Here is a 15,942-nt window from a genome sequence, read left to right as displayed (position 1 = left end):
GGCCGATTCCTACTCATCCTTCAGAACTCCATTCAAGCATCACTTCTGCAGGGCCAGTCGGATTCCTCGGTTTTATGCTCTCACTTTCCTTTGCATATTTACTGGGTGTGTGATCACACATCCATTCGTATCTTCCCCAGCAGACTGTCAGGTCTGTGAATTGATCTGGGCTCACCCCTGCATCCCCTGTGCCTGGCACATAGCGCTCAGTAAATGAAGGCTCCAAAATGCAGGCAGAGGGGGCTGGTGTGCAACCTGCAGGCTGCTGTTTCTCAAGGGGAATGAAGGTTGCTCGGTTTCAAAATACACAGACTCGGGCTTCCCTGGTGGCGCAGTGGTTGAGAGTCTGCCTGCCGATGCAGGGGACACGGGTTCGTGCCCCGGTCCGGGAAGATCCCACATGCCGCAGAGTGGCTGGGCCCGTGAGCCATGGCCGCTGAGCCTGCGCATCCGGAGCCTGTGTTCTGCAACGGGAGAGGCCACAACGGTGAGAGGCCCGCGTACAGCAAAAAAAAAAAAAAAAAAAAAAGTTAGCAGGGCCTGTCGGGAGTTCTGGGGCAGAGTAGCAAGTAGGTGAAAGCAGGAGTTGGAGATCTGTGGGTCTGGTGGGGAGCTTGGAGGGGAGGAGGTACAGGTAAGGCCTGGAGGTGGCAGAAATGGTCCCCAGAGGCGTTCTGGACACCGGGGCTAGAGGATGATCACGCGCAGTCTCTGTCTTCTACACGGGGTCCCCATGAGCCTCCCCAACCTGCTCCGAAGAAAATAAATACTCCACACCATCCACTGTTGTGTGGCTGGTTAGTCTGTTGTTTTGTTCACTGGCTGTGTCTAGAAAGGTGCCTGTGTCTAGAAAGGCATGAGGCCCCAAGAATATCTGTTGATTGTTGAGTGAAAGAAGGCAGGAGCAAACGTTCTCAAAGTGTTCCCTGAGTCGGGGGAGGCACAGGGGATTACCACCGCTCCCACGCAGAACAGGCTGCTGTGCTGATTAAACAAGATAATGCATACGAAAGTCTTGGCAGTTTAATAAACTCAGGTTCAAAATCTGGTAAGAGAGAAGTTGGGTTGGGGGTGGGGTGCTATGGAAGGATGCTGGATGGGAGTCACTTGAGGGGGGCCACGGGGACAGCCCCAAGGGAAACCTCGAGGGGTCTTCCGGGAGCCCCGGTGACACCCGCCTGACCGACACCCCTGCCCCACCTGGCAGCGGGCAGGAATTTGCCCTGATGACCTCCCCAGGCGCCCTCCTGTCACCATGGTGACCAATCGCAGAAACAAGCAGGCTGATTGTCCCTGCTCAGCGGGGCAGGTGAAACCCTGGCCACGTGACCGATACTGAGCCAGGTGCGGTTAAGGGACACCCGCCACCTCCCTGTCTTAACCCATTCAACGCCGCCGCCACCAGGGTGCAGTGTTCCTGCGGCCGCAGGCCACACCCCCTTGGCTCTCAGTCCCCAGCCAGAAGGGCGGTGACGAAATATTCGGAGCACTGCACTAGGAGTCACACAGCCGGGGAAGGACTTCGGGTTGCGCCACACGGGGGCTGCATGATTGGAGCTGGGTGACTTCACCTCCCAAGTCTCCATTTTCTCAGCAGTAAAATAAGGATGCTAACACCTTCCCAGTTTGGACGGCTGGGAACAGAGATGCGGGAAGTGGAGAGTCGATCACCGAGGTCGAGCGTCCTCATTCTGCGCCCCGTTTCTCCCCCTACATCAACCTCAGCATATCAGGGGCTTGACACCCCCCAAGAAGGAGACCCTCACCAACCACCAGGGAGGCCACTGGCCTGTTCCAGACAAGATGGGCAGGGGTAAACCTTAGGGCGGTCCACCCCTCCCAACACCCCATCACCAGAGTCCTTCCAAGGTAACAACAACCCCTCTCCTGGTCCCACTGCTTATTCCGGAGTGTTAAGTGAAAACCTCAAGCCAACTGGTTTTTCTGCTTGCCAGCCAGCCAGGTCCTGACCGGCCACGTGACACAGCTGGGGCCCAGGACTCAGAAACGTCTCAAGACTGCTTCTGCCCCTAGACCCAGGACTCTGGCTGGGGGCAGATGGTCAAGGGTTGTGGGCCGGGCTCAGGTTACCCAGTTAGACAGTAGGCTGGGGTGGGGATGGGGGCCCACCTGAAACCACCTTTGAAATGCTACTCTTCTGAATCACCACCATGACATCAACCCTCTTCCCCTTTATCCACCAGTTCTAGAAAAACTTCCTACCTGATCTCCTCCAAGGACCCCTCCCAGGCCTTGGACCAACCCCCCTCCAGGGCTCAGATGTTCTCATCATGCCCCTATTGACTATGCTGGCAACAAATGATCACCACCTGGTGTGTTTAGAGTCCCCAGCGATCTCAAAGTCCTCCTCAGATTAGAACGAAACACCTGCCCATCACCAGGCTGGCTCAAGATGGGGGCCACTTCATTAGGCAAGGCATTTATGAGGCCCTGGAGTTAGGATGCACCCTACTGTACTGACTCCATCAGGCTTGTCCTAAGGAGGTGGGGGAGAAGCCAGTGGGTCCCTGGCTAGCCCAGGTGCCATGTCCTGGAGGGGGCACTGACCCAGCTACCAGCTGAGCCTACACCTAAGCCTCAGCTAGTGCTTGAATCTCTCCATAATCATTCAGTAAAATTACTATTGCACTTTGCGCCGGATGAACAAAACATGACCCAGGTCCTTCAGGAGCCCCCAGACTATGGTGGACACATAGGAGTCCAGACTCTGACAAATGTTTTGAGAACATGAGGTGGAAGAGATTAGTTTCAACTGGGAAAAGCTGGGAAGGCTTGAGGAAGAGGTGGCAGTTATCCTGGACCTTAAAAGACATGGAGGACTTGGGCAACTGGCTATCTGGAAAGTGGACACAGCATCCCAGTGGGAAGTGGTGTGGGAAAGGACCTGAAGGGAGGTGTGCAGTATAGTCCTTGGGGGTGCCTGGCACTGCACAGCTTGTGGGATCTTAGTTCCCCGACCAGGGATTGAACTCGGGCCCTCAGCAGTGAGAGGACAGAGTCCTAACCACTGGATCACCAGGAAATTCCCCCTGACCGTTTCTGAGCAGAAGAATGCTGTAGAAAGAGCAGCTACTCTTGCAGCTGCTGAAGGCTGGACTGCTGTGGAAGCCAGCTGAGGCCTGAGACAATGTCGCCACTGCCGCCACTACCCCAGACTGGTCAGAGAAAATGGCAGCCAGTCAGTGCTCCAAAAGGAGGCGACTTCCCTGCACGATGTGCTGAGGGGGGTGGGAAATAAAGGTCTTATTTATTTCTCTGCTGGTAAATGGGGGGCGGGGGTGAGCAGATCTGAACCATTTCAGCTCAGTGCAGCAAATGCCCCCTTTAGTACAAACACCTGGCCTCCCACCTTGACTCGCAGACCAGAGGTTACGTTATACCGCTTGTAAAAGTTATTTGCCTCAGTTTCCTCATCAGTAAAGGGCGGGAGCGGGGGTCGAAGGACGGGTTGGAAATGACCTCTAGAGTCTCTCCTAGCTCTTTCTAGAGTAGACTTCAGGATTAGTAAGAGGTGCTCCGTCCAGCCTGCCTGGGCCGCCAGCTGTAGAGCACGGCGCCTCCAAGCTGACGCCTCGACGACAGGAGCCACTCATGGCGCCCCTCGCCTGCGACCGCCAGCGGCACAGAAAATACAGCATCCGGAGCAGGCCAGGTGCGGGGTCCGCAGCGGGCCCAGGCAGCGCCTCCTCGGCTTGGCAAGGATCTGCCCCGCGGCGAGAGTTCAAGCCCCAAACCCAGCACGTCACGAGCTGCGGGAACGTGATTCCCAAAACTCAGGCTCCGACTCCCCGCAAGAATTCTGCGCGGGGAGGGGCCGGGCGGAGCTTAGCAGGGCGGGGCCAGGGTATTGGTTGGCTCCGCCCAGGGCGTGGCCAGGTGCGGCGCTCTCGCCTGTGGGCGTGGTGCCCACAGGGTTTCGTAGTGACGCAAGGGGCGGAGCCTGGGGGGGACAGTTTTCCGGGATTACGTAAGGAAACGTGAGCGAAGGAGGGGCGCTCCGCGATAGGGGGCGGGTAGAAGGCGGAGCTCCAGTCGGAATTGGGCGGGGCTCCGACCGAGGCGGAGCCGGGGGACACCACGAGGTGCGCGCCGGGAAGGAGATCCGGGAGATGCTCCGCTGGGCCAGCGCCTGGAGACACCCCCATAGGGGCCTCGGCCCCTCCAGTCCCAGCTTCTCCAGAGTGCCTGTCGCACCCAGCAGCAGCCAAGGCGGCACCGAGCCGAGGTCAGTCAAGGGTGTCAGGTGCAAGTTCGTCCTTGGCCCCTCCCCCTCCAGTCCAACCCAGATAGCTCCACTTCCTCCGCTTGGGCCCGCCCTCTCCCAGGGCGCTTCGCCAGCCGGCTCAGACCCTTCCCCTACCCTTGCTCCTCCCGCCAGGCCGGTGCCGCTTTCCTACAGACTTCTGGACGGGGAGGCAACCCGGCCGCCCCTCGTCTTTCTGCATGGGCTCTTCGGCTGCAAAACCAACTTCAACTCCATCGCCAAGGCCCTGGCCCAGCAGACAGGCCGGAGGGTGAGCTTCCGGGAGAGGCGGGGACCCGAGGGAGGTGGGTCCTTGGTGGGCGGGGCCTTAGAGGAGGCCGAGCTTCTCTGTCCTCAGCGCTGGGAGTGGCACGTCCTTCCCGGCAGAAATTAAAGAAGAGATTGACCTTCTAAGGGTGGAGGCCCCAGGGCAGACCCAGGCCCTAGATGAACCCCATTCATTCCCTCGTGCTTTCACCCATCAAGTCCTTCATTCGTGTTACAGGTCTAAGTGCTGCACCCTAACCTAGGCTCTGCTGTCAGATGCCTAAGCACCAATACCCTACCCCCTAAGGGGGCCAGACCCTGCTTGTTCACCAGGGATGACAGGGGGCTTTCCACCTCGTACAGCAGCCCGTCCTGCTGTGCTCCAGCTGTTGCCAATTCTTGGTGTCTGCTTTCTCTGGAGTTGCCACCCAGCTAGGCCATACCTCCAGAGACGTGGTCACACTCCTTGGGCCTTCTGGCACAGTGGCTCCAGGTTCGTCATCTGGGCCTCCAAGGTCTGAGAACTGGGCCTTCTCACCTTTCGGGCCCTTCTTCCCCTTCTGGATCTCCGCACCACCCCAGGCTCTCCACCTCCCTCAGCCTGCAGATCTGCCAGGCTTTTGGCTGTGCCCTGAATGTGGATGCCGGAGCTGCCCGCCTCACCCACTCCCCAGGTGCTGACAGTGGATGCCCGGAACCATGGTGACAGCCCCCACAGCCCAGACATGAGCTACGAGGCCATGAGCCAGGATCTGCAGGACCTCCTGCCCCAGCTGGGCCTAGTGCCCTGCGTCCTCATTGGCCACAGCATGGGAGGCAGGACAGCCATGCTGCTGGCACTTCAGAGGGTGAGCCGTCTCTATCCAGGGCTTCTTCCCATCCACTGTAGACCCTGCGTGCCCAGCAGGCAACCTGTAACTCCAGTGAGCCTTGGATGGCCAAGTTCAGGATCCAGGAACTAGGCCTGAGACCTGCTATGCCTGCCCTAAGGTCCCCAGTCTGATTCTCTCCCACAGCCAGAGCTGGTGGAGCGCTTGATTGCCGTGGACATCAGCCCAGTGGAGAGCCCGTCCAGCTTGAACTTTCCAAACTACGTGGCAGCCATGAGGGCCATAGACATCCCGGATGAGGCGTCCCTCTCTAGTGCCCGAAAACTGGTGGATGAGAAGCTCAGCTGTGTTATCCAGGTAATACACCCAAGCCCCTGTATGGTGTTGTGGGCAAAGGAAGAGTGGCGGCCCCGGGCCTCACAAGGAGTCCCTCCCACCCGCAACTGCTGGACCCCCACAGAGCATAAGTATGCGGCAGTTCCTGCTCACCAACCTGGTGGAGGCGGACGGGCGCTTTGTGTGGAGGGTGAACTTGGATGCCTTGGCCCAGCACTTGGACAAGATCTTGAACTTCCCACCACGACGAGAAACCTACTCTGGGCCATCCCTCTTCCTCCTGGGTGGAAACTCTCAATTCGTGCTGTAAGCCAGGCTGGGTGGTGGGAGGGGCATACCTGACTTATCCAGCCCCCAGCCTGGGGAGGGCTGGGGTGTGGGCAGGGGGTGCCTGAAAACCCAGAAACACCACTAGGCAGGTGGACTCACGTGGCTCTCCACCCCTCCCCCCTTGGCCTCCACTTCTCTCCTTCTCTCTCCATCTTCCTACTTTCACCCCCTCTCGGTGGCCTTCTCTCCGGCGGACAGTCCCAGCCACCACCCTGAGATTAGACGGCTCTTCCCTCGGGCCCAGATGCAGACCGTGCCTAACGCTAGCCACTGGGTCCACAGCGACTGCCCGCAGGACTTCATGGCTGCAGTCCGAGACTTCCTGGCCTAAGAAAGGCCAGAAGGGGACACAAAACCCCAGGCTTCAAGGCCCTGTGGGCTGCTCCTTGTTTCTGCACAGAAGGACTCAGGTGGGCACTGAGAGGGCACAAGGATGCGTCGGGGGTGTGTCAGACCTTAAACTTTAATGAATAAAGTTACTCCTCCCAAGGTCTTGGGCTGAGCTCTCTCACCGCCAACGTCCCCACCATCTCAGGGGGAATCTGACCCAGGGGGTCCTGGCAGTTCCAGGGTCCGTGGGGGCTCCCAGAGCGCCCCTGGACTCTCTCTGCAGCTGACTCTCGACCTGCTGACTCACCATCCACTGCATGTCATCCTGGGGGCAGGAGAGCAGGTTCAGGGGCCAGGCTTGTGCCCGTCTGGCCCTGCCCCCTGGGCCCGGCCGGCAGGTCCACCCTACCTCCCAGGCCTCCACCTCCTGCTTCAGTCTCAGCTTCTCCTCCAGAACTTCCAGCAGCTGGGCCTCCACAGCTCGCAACTTGGCTTTGAATATGTCCAGCTCAGCCTCCACTGCCCGCTTCCTGAGGGGGCAGAGAGAGCAGCCTGGGCGTCAGGGCCTGCAGACCTGGTTCTGGGCCCTGGGGGTGGACAAGTATGGCCACAGCCCCCGACTTGTGACAGAGTGGGTATTTGTGTGGCTTTTCTTCCAGGAATGCCTGATGTCCCCCCTTCCCCTCCTGGCAGGACAGAGCCTGAGGGTGAGCCAGCCACCACCCTCCCATCCCCCACAAGCAGCTTCCTCTCACTTGGCAATGGCTTCATCCCGCTCCCGGAGGACCTGGTCCAGCGAGGGCTCTGTCTGGGTGTCCCCCAGCGCTCCAGCCACTTGGGATTCTGGGCTCTGTGGTAGGGTGACAGAGGAGGGAGTAGTGGTTTGCGGCTTGCCTGGATGAGGTGCCCCACTTGGCTCTTCCGCCCTGGCCTTGGCCCTGAGGCTGATGTCAGGAGGGGAAAGGTCTGAGACGTTCTGTACCTGCCCCCCAGTGCCCCGGTCTCGTGGGCAGGGGACTGCATCATGCTGAGGGGTTAGTAGGTGTGGCCCCTTCCCACCTAAAGGAAAGCAGAGGGGGCAGGGTGTTTGGACCGCCTCCCTCCACCCCACAAGAGGAAAGGAATTCTCACCTGATCCCCAGGAAAGAGACAAGGTGGCTTCAGAAGGACACTTACCCCTCGAGGGCCCCAGACTGAGAGGGTGGCCTGGTGACTGGGACTCTTGTCAGCAGGGTGGGGCAGGCGGAGGACGTGGCCCTTTGCCCTCCCTTCCTGTCAAGGCACTCCCTGTCAGGCTCCGCCCCGGGTAGGCTGACCATGCCCCTGCCTTCACTCCTGGATCCTGGAACCCTCCAGCCAGACCCAGAGTTTCCTCACCCATTCCTTGTCCAGGCATGCGTGCCCCTCACCTCAAGGGGGCGCTCTACTCACATCAGGAGACAAGAAAGGAGTGAGAGCCGGATGACGTCAACGCTGAGAGACAGGTGCCCCAGTCCCCCATGCTGAAGAGTTGGCATCTTGGAAGCTTGAGTGGCATCACCACGCATACAACCATAACCTTAGCTCACCAGAAAACAGAAGGGCAAAAGTTTAACCGTTCCTGGCAAATGCCTCCTAACACATTGAACGGTCCATCCCCCCTAGCAATATCCTCCAGTATTCCCACAATAGTGCTCATTATTCCTCCAGTATTCCCAACATTCTGATCCTGGAGTGTGGGTGGAGGTGCTGTGCTCTGAGGGGGGCGGGCAGGGGAAGTCTCAGGATCTCAGTATCCCACACCCCCCCTCGATGTGACCATTGAGAGCACAAGTAACCTCAAACGTGTAAGAGGGCCTCCCCATTGAGAGGCCTTTGCAACAAGGTTCCATCTTGGGGATTAGACCCTCAACCCCACTCTAAATAGTACATACTTCCTCCAAGACCCCCCAGGAAGCTCCCTGCAGACATGACTCCTGGTTGTCTGGGTCCCACTCAGCCGGGTGCACCTCTAACAGCCAGACTCCAGTTTCTTTGGTTGAACCCAGGCAAAGAGGTGGAATTGAGCTGTACCCCCAAAAACCCCTTTTGTGGAGGAGATTCATTCATTGTGTTTCTGGAGGCTGCTGTATGTCATGATCCAGACAGGACCTCTGCTCTCGGATCTCTGGGGCTAGCAGGGATGAAGCACAGATATAATCAGAAAAGGGTGTCAGGGAGTCCAGGGACAGTGGGAGCGCAAAGGCCCCTCACATCCAGTCACGGGGGTTCCACAGGAGCTTGTCCAATAATGAATCCCGCAGGCCAGCAGGAGTCAGCCAGAAAGGTCTAACACTCAGGCCAGGCATTTCTTTTATCTTAACGTTTTACTTTGAAGCAATTTCAAACTGCTCTTCAATGTCAAAAAAAAAAAAAAATATATATATATATATATCCTTTTAGGGTTAAAAAAACTAATATGGTATCAAACATTGCACCCAGTTGTCACATCTCTCTGGTCTCCCTCAATCTAGAACAATTTGCAGCCTTTCTTTGAATTTTGACCTTGACATGTTTGAAAATTACAGGGAACTTATTTTGTAGATTGTCCTTCAATTTGGGTTTGTCCATTTCTTTCTCACAATTAGACCACTGTTATATATTTTGGGCAGAAATATCACAAAAACGATGCTGTGCTTTTTTTTTGGCCACGCCGCACAGCTTGCGGGATCTTAGTTCCCCGACCAGGGATTGAACCCAGGCCATGGCAGTGAAAGCGCTGAGTCCTAATCACTGGATCGCCAGGGAACTCCTGATGCTGTGTTCTTGTATTCAGTATCATTTGGAACCATGATGCCTGGTGCTGGTAATGTTGATCACTTGATCACAATTAGTAGGTATTGGGGAAGGGAGGTACTTTATGAAACACCCTTTTCTTCATCCCACTTTCACCCATAGGTTTCAGCATCCATTGATGTTTCTTGCCTGAATTAATTATTAATACAATGGTTTGCAAATGGTGATTTTCCAATTTTATCATTTCTTCTACATTTATTAGTTGGCCTTCTATTATAAAAATCTTTTTCTTCACCCCCATTTATTCATTTACTTATTTATCAGATGAACTTGTGATTTCCTATTTTATTCAATAGGTTATAATCCATTCCTATCATTTATTTTGATGCTTAAATTGTCCCAGGATTGGTCAACGGGTGCCCCTTGCTGACCTCTTGTCATTTTGATGTGTCGCATCATTCTTTGGACACGTCCCTTCTTTTCTGGCTCAATAAGATATTCCAGGTTCATCTTGTTTTTCCCTGCCCCAGCCCTACAATTAGCCATTTCAACAAGATTACCTGTTTCTTTTTGCTGGAGAATAATATTTAGAAACCAAGATCTGGGTGTTAGTTGTGCTCAATGCAATTAGGGTAACCTCTACTGCCAGGCCCCCTCAGTAGACACATGTTTATATACACACATAAACATACACATTTATACCTATGTTTGTTCCTTTATCTGTGTGATGGTTAATTTTATACGTCAACCTTACTGAGCTGCTGGATGCCCAGATACCTGGTTAAATATTACCTCTGGGTGTGTCTGTGAGGGTGTTTCCAGAAGAGGTTAGCATTTGACTTGGTGGCTTGGGTAAAGCAGGTGGCCCTCCCCGATGTGGGCGGGCATCATCCAATTCACTGAGGGCCTGAATAGAACAAAAAGGCAGAGCAAGGTTGAATTCTCTCTTTCGGACTGTTGAGCTAGACTTGGTCTTCTCCTGCCCTTGAACTGGTACTTGCACCATTACAGCTCCCTGGCTCTCAGGCCTTCTGTCTGAGTCTGGAACTGCGCCACCCTGCTTTCCAAGTCTCCAGCTTGCAGACAGCAGATTGTGAGACTTCTCAGCCTCCATAATTGCGTGAGTCAATCCCTCATAATAAGTCTCTTTCACTATATTTATCCTATTGGTTCTGGTTCTCCGAAAACCCAAACTAATACAATTTCCATATATTGAAAAATAGTTTCCATTCAGACCTTAAATTCCAATGGCACAGGGTTCATCCTAGCTTTCCCCCTTTCCAGATTTTTACTTCCTTTTCCCCAATTGTCTTCAATATATTTTATAATTTGTTCAGTCTCCCTGTAGGTAGCTAATCCTCTGAGACAACAGGCTGCCCCCGACTTAGATGCCCTCCTTACATGGGGGTGGGTCTGGCAGGGCTGCCTTCCCATCCCACTCCAGTGCCATCTGCATGCATGGTCCTGGCTGCCACTGGGCTATCAAACATTTCTAAGACTTTTATATTCGTTCATTCTACAGATATTTATTGAGCACCTACTATGCTTCAGGCATGTTTCCAAGTGACAGACATAAAACAGGAAGATAGACAAAGTTCCCTGACCACCGGAGCTCACATTCTAGGGAAGGGAGATAGACAATAAACAATAAATAAATGAGTATACCAGATGGTAAGAAGTGCTGTGAAGAAAGAGAAAGCAGGGCAAGAGAATGATAAAAGACTAGGAGATTGCTATTTTATATAATTCTGTACTACCCTAGGGAGATCACAAATATTAACCTACCACTGAGATGAAAGATAACCGTTCTCATGACTTGGAATAATTTTTCCAGCAACAGCATCATTCATGGATTCAAAAAGCTCTGGGTTCCCCTGATGGTTCAGTGATTAAGATTCCACGCTTCCACCTCAGGGGGCACGGGTTCAATCCCTGGTCGGGGAAGTTGCGCATGCCATGCAGTGCAGCCAAAAAAAAAAAGAGTTCTGTATTTCCAAGCACAAGTGAAGATGACACATTCGAGAAAACTGTATTAGGGAACTCAAAGGAGATGCTAGGGATGACACATGACATGACAATGAGAAGCAGAAATACAAGTGAAGGGTTTGAATGAACTTTCACAAACCGTGAGCGTGGAAAAGAATTATTTTGAAATAAAGTTATTTATAAATATATGTGATATTAAAGTATTTCCATTTTAAATGTTTTCACTAAATATTACTAGGGAGCCACTTATTTCATTTGCATCCCTAAATGTTTTAATTAGACTATTGAACCAAATTTCTTTTTTAAAAATCTTCTCATTGGGAAAAGGAGGGCAATGTATTCAGGCATATAGTCAATTCCATCACAAACACCTTAAATATCACACACTGAGCAGTGAGACTCATTCCCCAGCTGCCTACTGCCTGTATCTCCCTCCTCTGCTGCACCCCCGGGATGGCTGAGCCCAGGCCTCAAGACTGAGCTAGAAGATGGTGGGCTGGGGTTAGGGAGTCTGGAAGGGGGAAGGAGAGCTGCCTGCTGGGCAGGGCTGGACTTTGTGGTCAAAACAGCTTGGATTTGCAGGGCTAGGTGGCTTACAAACCATGTCACCCAACCTTCAGTACCTGGTTTGTGTTTACCTCTCTGAGCCTCATCGTCCTCATCTGTGAAATGGAACTAAAGGAGGGCCTTCCTGATAGGGTCACAGTAAGAGTGACCCTTACACAATGGCCAGCACTTTGTACAATAATGGGCCAGGGCCAGACTTCCCAGGGGAGGAGAAAGAGGGAGTAAATCTGCCAGAAAGCAGCAGAAAAGCCACAACAGGAGAACATCAACAATACACACACACACGCACGCACGCACGCACGCACACACACGGACATGCACTCTCCCCAGCCTCGGAGCCTGGGTTGGCTGGCCCTTCCTGCTCTGAGCCCCTCACAACTCTGCCCCGAGGACAGAATTCCTGAATTCTACACAAGCTGCCTCCCCTTCCGCCTCCAGACCCCGAAAGCCCGTATACTTCCACATCATTGTCTTGTCACTGTCAGGGTGTCTCTCACACCAGCCCGGGAGCTTCTGGAGGACAGATACTGACTGTCATCATCCCGACCTGGGCACACAGGTGCTCAGCCGCGAGGGCGTGGGCAAGGCAACACCGGCCTTGCCCAGCAGGTGGCAGCAGTTCCCAATATTAGGGATCCCCACTCCCACCCTCCCAGCTGTTGGGATGGAAACCCCAAACTGTGCTGGGGCGAGGGTGCTCCCAGACGCCCAGCCTTTCCTTCAGTGCTCCTTTATAGGAACACGCCTCATTCAAGCATCCAAGTGTTTACAGCTCAGTCTGCAAACACACTTTCTGTGCCAGCCCTGGGGAATCAACAAGGACGTGACCCCGTTCCTTCCCTTTATGTGTCCCCATCTAATGAGGGGACAGACACTTAACACACACTATATGCACACAGGACGATAGTGCTATAGTTGGGATAAATACAGGGCTTTGTGGGACCACGCAGAAGGAGTCCAAAGCTCATTCTTGGGTGGTCAGAGACAAATTCTTGGAGGAGGTGATGTCTAGCAGGGAAGGACTAGAAGTCATTGGCCAGCTGCATGGGGAGGAGGAGAAAAGAGGGAGGAGAGGGCCCCAGGCATGTGCAGGTCAGGCATTAAGGCTGCTCACAGGGTGGGAGGGAAGGCGGCCTCCAAGAAGCGAGGCAGGGCCAGACCACAAAGGACCTGGAAAGCTGTATTGTGGTACCAGCATTTCCCCGCTCCTCAAGGAAAAAAGGAAACCTGAACAAGTAGAGGGGTGCAGAATGCCAATGTTGGGGCACAGTGATGCTCCTTTAACGAGAGTGGGGAGAGGGCTCTACAGAACATTGCTCTGGACTGAATCTCCATCAATTAACCACATTAAAGAATGGGAGTGATGTGTGTTGTGGGGACTGCCTGGTTCCCACAGGGACGAAGCCCTGCTCTCTCACTGTCCATGTCCTTGTTCACAGCTTTGTCCCAGAATGCCCTTCCCCCATTCTCCACCTGGCCACCTCCTACTCATCCTTTAAACCCCAAGTCAAATGCCCCACCTCTGCGAAGTGGTCCCTGATCCCAGGGAGGTGGCTGCTCGGGTACTCATGGCACCTTGTGCAGCAGCTTCTACTTTAGCTCCTGCCATGGTTCTGGCTCCTCTGTCTCTGGCCATCCCTCACCTGTCAGTTTCATCTTCAGCCCTTCACCCTCTTCCATTGACACAGACACACACACACAGACACACACATATGCACACACTTCCCTAGACCGTGGCCCACAACTTCCATTTCCGCCCCAAGTCAGACTCCTCCTGCCTTCCAAGTCTCCAGCCTGTGTGCCACACTAACTCCTCATTGACTGTCTGCCTGTCTCCTGGGGATGTCAGGGCAGAAACCTTAAATAGTACACATCCTGGTCGAACCCCTCCCCCAGGTGCCAGTTCCGTGCTTATCTGCACATGGTCAGTCACAGGGCCTGTGGCTTCTAGTTCATAATATCTGTCACTGTTTTGTTTTGTTTTAAATAAATTTATTTATTTGTTTGTTATTTTATTTTTGGCTGCGTTGGGTCTTCATTGCTGCACATGGGCTTTCCTTTTAGTTGCAACGAGCGGGGGCTACTCTTTGTTGCGGTGCACAGGCCTCTCATTGCGGTGGCTTCTCTTGTTGCGGAGCACAGGCTCTAGGCGCGCGGGCTTCAGTAGTTGTGGCACGTGGGCTCAGTAGTTGTGGCTCGCGGGCTCTAGAGCGCAGTCTCAGTAGTTGTGGTACACGGGCTTAGTTGCTCCACGGCATGTGGGATCTTCCCGGACCAGGGCTCGAACCCGCATCCCCTGCATTGGCAGGCGGATTCTTAACCACTGCCACCAGGGAAGCCTCTGTCACTGTTTTAATGTTTTACAACAAACATATTCTTTTCATAATTGAAATAAAGTGTAGTCGTATTAAATAAATCTCTCTCTCTCTCTCTTTTTTTTTCTTGGCCACATGGCTTGCAGGATCTGAGTTCCCTGACCAGGGATCGAACCCGTGCCCCCTGCAGTGGAAGCACAGAGTCCTAACTATAGCTACTGGACCGCCAGGGAATTCCCTTAAATAAATCTCTTGAATGCCTTTGACCCTTCTCTCCAGCCGATGGGTCCTGCTCTTGTTCACACAGTCCCAGTCTCTCTCCTGGACAACGCAGCAGCCTTCCATCTGGCCTCCATGCTGCTATAGATGAGCCTCTTCCCTTGCTTTAAGACCATCTATGGTGGCTTCTTCCAGCCTGGACCTCTCCCACAAATTCCAGATTCCTATGGGCAGTGGCCTACTTGCCCTCCCTGGTGGGATGTCTAATGGGCCACTCAAACTTAAGGGTCCAAACCCCGAATCCTATTACCGCCTGCCACCCACCTGCCACCTGCTCCTTCTCTAGTTTTTCCTCCATCTTTGCAAATGGCAACACCATCTTTCCATGTATTCAGGGCAAAAAACTTGACTCCAGGCATCCTTGATGCCTCTCTTTCTCTCAGTTGGCTCTACCTTTAAAATGTACCAAGGGGAGCTCCCTGGTGGTCCAGTAGTTAGGGCTCGGCGCTTTTACTGCTGTGGCCCAGGTTCAATCCCTGGTTGGGGAGCTAAGATCCTGCAAGCCACATGGCACAGCCATAAAATAAAATAAAATAAAATAAATAATAATAAAATTTATCCGGGATATGACCACTTCTCATCACCACCATTGTATCACCTTTGGCCCAGCTGCCTGCGTGATCACAACAACTTCCTAAATACATCCCTGCTTCCTCCCGTGTCCCCTTCCGTCTGTTCTCCACTCAGCAATCAGAGCAATCCTGCTGAAGCCCAAGATGGATCAGGTACCTTCTCTGTTCAAAACCCTCTGGGGGCTCCCATCACCCTCACAATCAAAGCCAAGGGACACACAGTCAATTCCAACGCCCCTCCCTCGAGTCCTCTGACTTCACCTCCTTGGAGCTCTTCTTCATCCACCACACTCCAGGCACCCTCACCTCCTTGCTGTCTCTCCGATATGCTAGGCACACTCCCTGCTCCTGGTCATTGCACTTGATGTTTCCTCTGCCCAGAATGCTCCTCCTCCAGAGACCTACATGCCTCACTCCCTCACCTCCTTTATTTATTTATTTATTTAGAAAATCTTTTTTTTTTTTAATTTATTTTATTTTTGGCTGCGTTGGGTCTTCATTGCTGTGCGCGGGCTTTCTCTAGTTGCGGCGAGTGGTGGTTACTCTTCAATGCCATGCGCGGGCTTCTCATTGCGGTGGCTTCTCTTGTTGCGGAGCACAGGCTCCAGGCGCGCGGGCTTCAGTAGTTGTGGCATGCGGGCTCTAGAGCGCAGGCTCAGTAGTTGTGGTGCACGGGCTTAGTTGCTCCGTGGCATCTTCCTGGACCAGGGCTCGAACCCATGTCCCCTGCATTGGCAGGTGGATTCTTAACCACTGCACCACCAGGGAAGCCCCCCTCACCTCCTTTATTATTATTATTATTATTTTTTGCGGTACGTGGACCTCTCACTGCTGCGGCCTCTCCCGTTGCGGAGCACAGGCTCCGGACGCGCAGGCTCAGCGGCCATGGCTCACTGGCCCAGCCGCTCCGCGGCATGTGGGATCTTCCTGGACCGGGGCACGAACCCGTGTCCCCTGCATCGGCAGGCGGACTCTCAACCACTGCACCACCAGGGCAGCCCTACCCCCTCACCTCCTTTAAATATGTACTCAAGTGGCACCTTCTCAGCAAGGCCCTCCTTGACCACCTGATTTAAAGCTGGAATCCTGCCTCAAACCCGGCACCCTACTCC

The 15,942-nt window shown here is 53.9% G+C and overlaps 1 protein-coding gene and 1 long non-coding RNA gene across 3 annotated transcripts; one reads left to right on the top strand and one right to left on the bottom strand.

Moving 5' to 3' along the window:
• The first annotated feature begins 4,066 nt into the window (after positions 1–4,066).
• ABHD11 (abhydrolase domain containing 11) lies at positions 4,067–6,516 on the top strand. 2 transcript variants are annotated; one of them, XM_089895770.1, is made up of 6 exons: positions 4,067–4,246; positions 4,400–4,535; positions 5,206–5,379; positions 5,548–5,718; positions 5,822–6,003; positions 6,226–6,516. In XM_089895770.1, the coding sequence occupies exons 1-6, from the start codon at positions 4,131–4,133 to the stop codon at positions 6,356–6,358; spliced, it is 912 nt and encodes a 303-aa protein (XP_089751896.1). In that variant the 5' UTR covers positions 4,067–4,130; the 3' UTR covers positions 6,359–6,516. The 2 variants fall into 2 exon arrangements, with proteins under 2 accessions (XP_089751896.1, XP_022443786.2); XM_022588078.2 differs by lacking the exon at positions 5,206–5,379.
• LOC111182291 (uncharacterized) lies at positions 5,972–8,459 on the bottom strand. Its single transcript, XR_016387762.1, has 3 exons — positions 7,534–8,459; positions 7,113–7,207; positions 5,972–6,887 (listed from the first exon to the last, which is right to left on the bottom strand). It is a non-coding gene; the product is annotated as an uncharacterized LOC111182291 (long non-coding RNA).
• Between the last annotated feature and the right edge of the window lie 7,483 nt (positions 8,460–15,942).

Source organism: Delphinapterus leucas, chromosome 15, assembly GCF_059928025.1.
Source record: "Delphinapterus leucas isolate spDelLeu-1000000601 "Yukka" chromosome 15, BTC_Dleu_Yukka2, whole genome shotgun sequence".
Taxonomy (NCBI): Eukaryota; Metazoa; Chordata; class Mammalia; order Artiodactyla; family Monodontidae; genus Delphinapterus; species Delphinapterus leucas.
Note: the sequence above shows the minus strand (reverse complement) of the source record. Positions and strands in the feature narration are given on the sequence as shown.

Bases quoted from the DNA above. Each gene is read 5' to 3' on its own strand.
- ABHD11 (XM_089895770.1), top strand. From the start codon at position 4,131: ATGCTCCGCTGGGCCAGCGCCTGGAGACACCCCCATAGGGGCCTCGGC. The intron at 4,247-4,399 runs GTCAGTCAAGGG...TCCTCCCGCCAG, and splicing joins CAAGGCGGCACCGAGCCGAG to GCCGGTGCCGCTTTCCTACA. The intron at 5,380-5,547 runs GTGAGCCGTCTC...TCTCTCCCACAG, and splicing joins TGCTGCTGGCACTTCAGAGG to CCAGAGCTGGTGGAGCGCTT.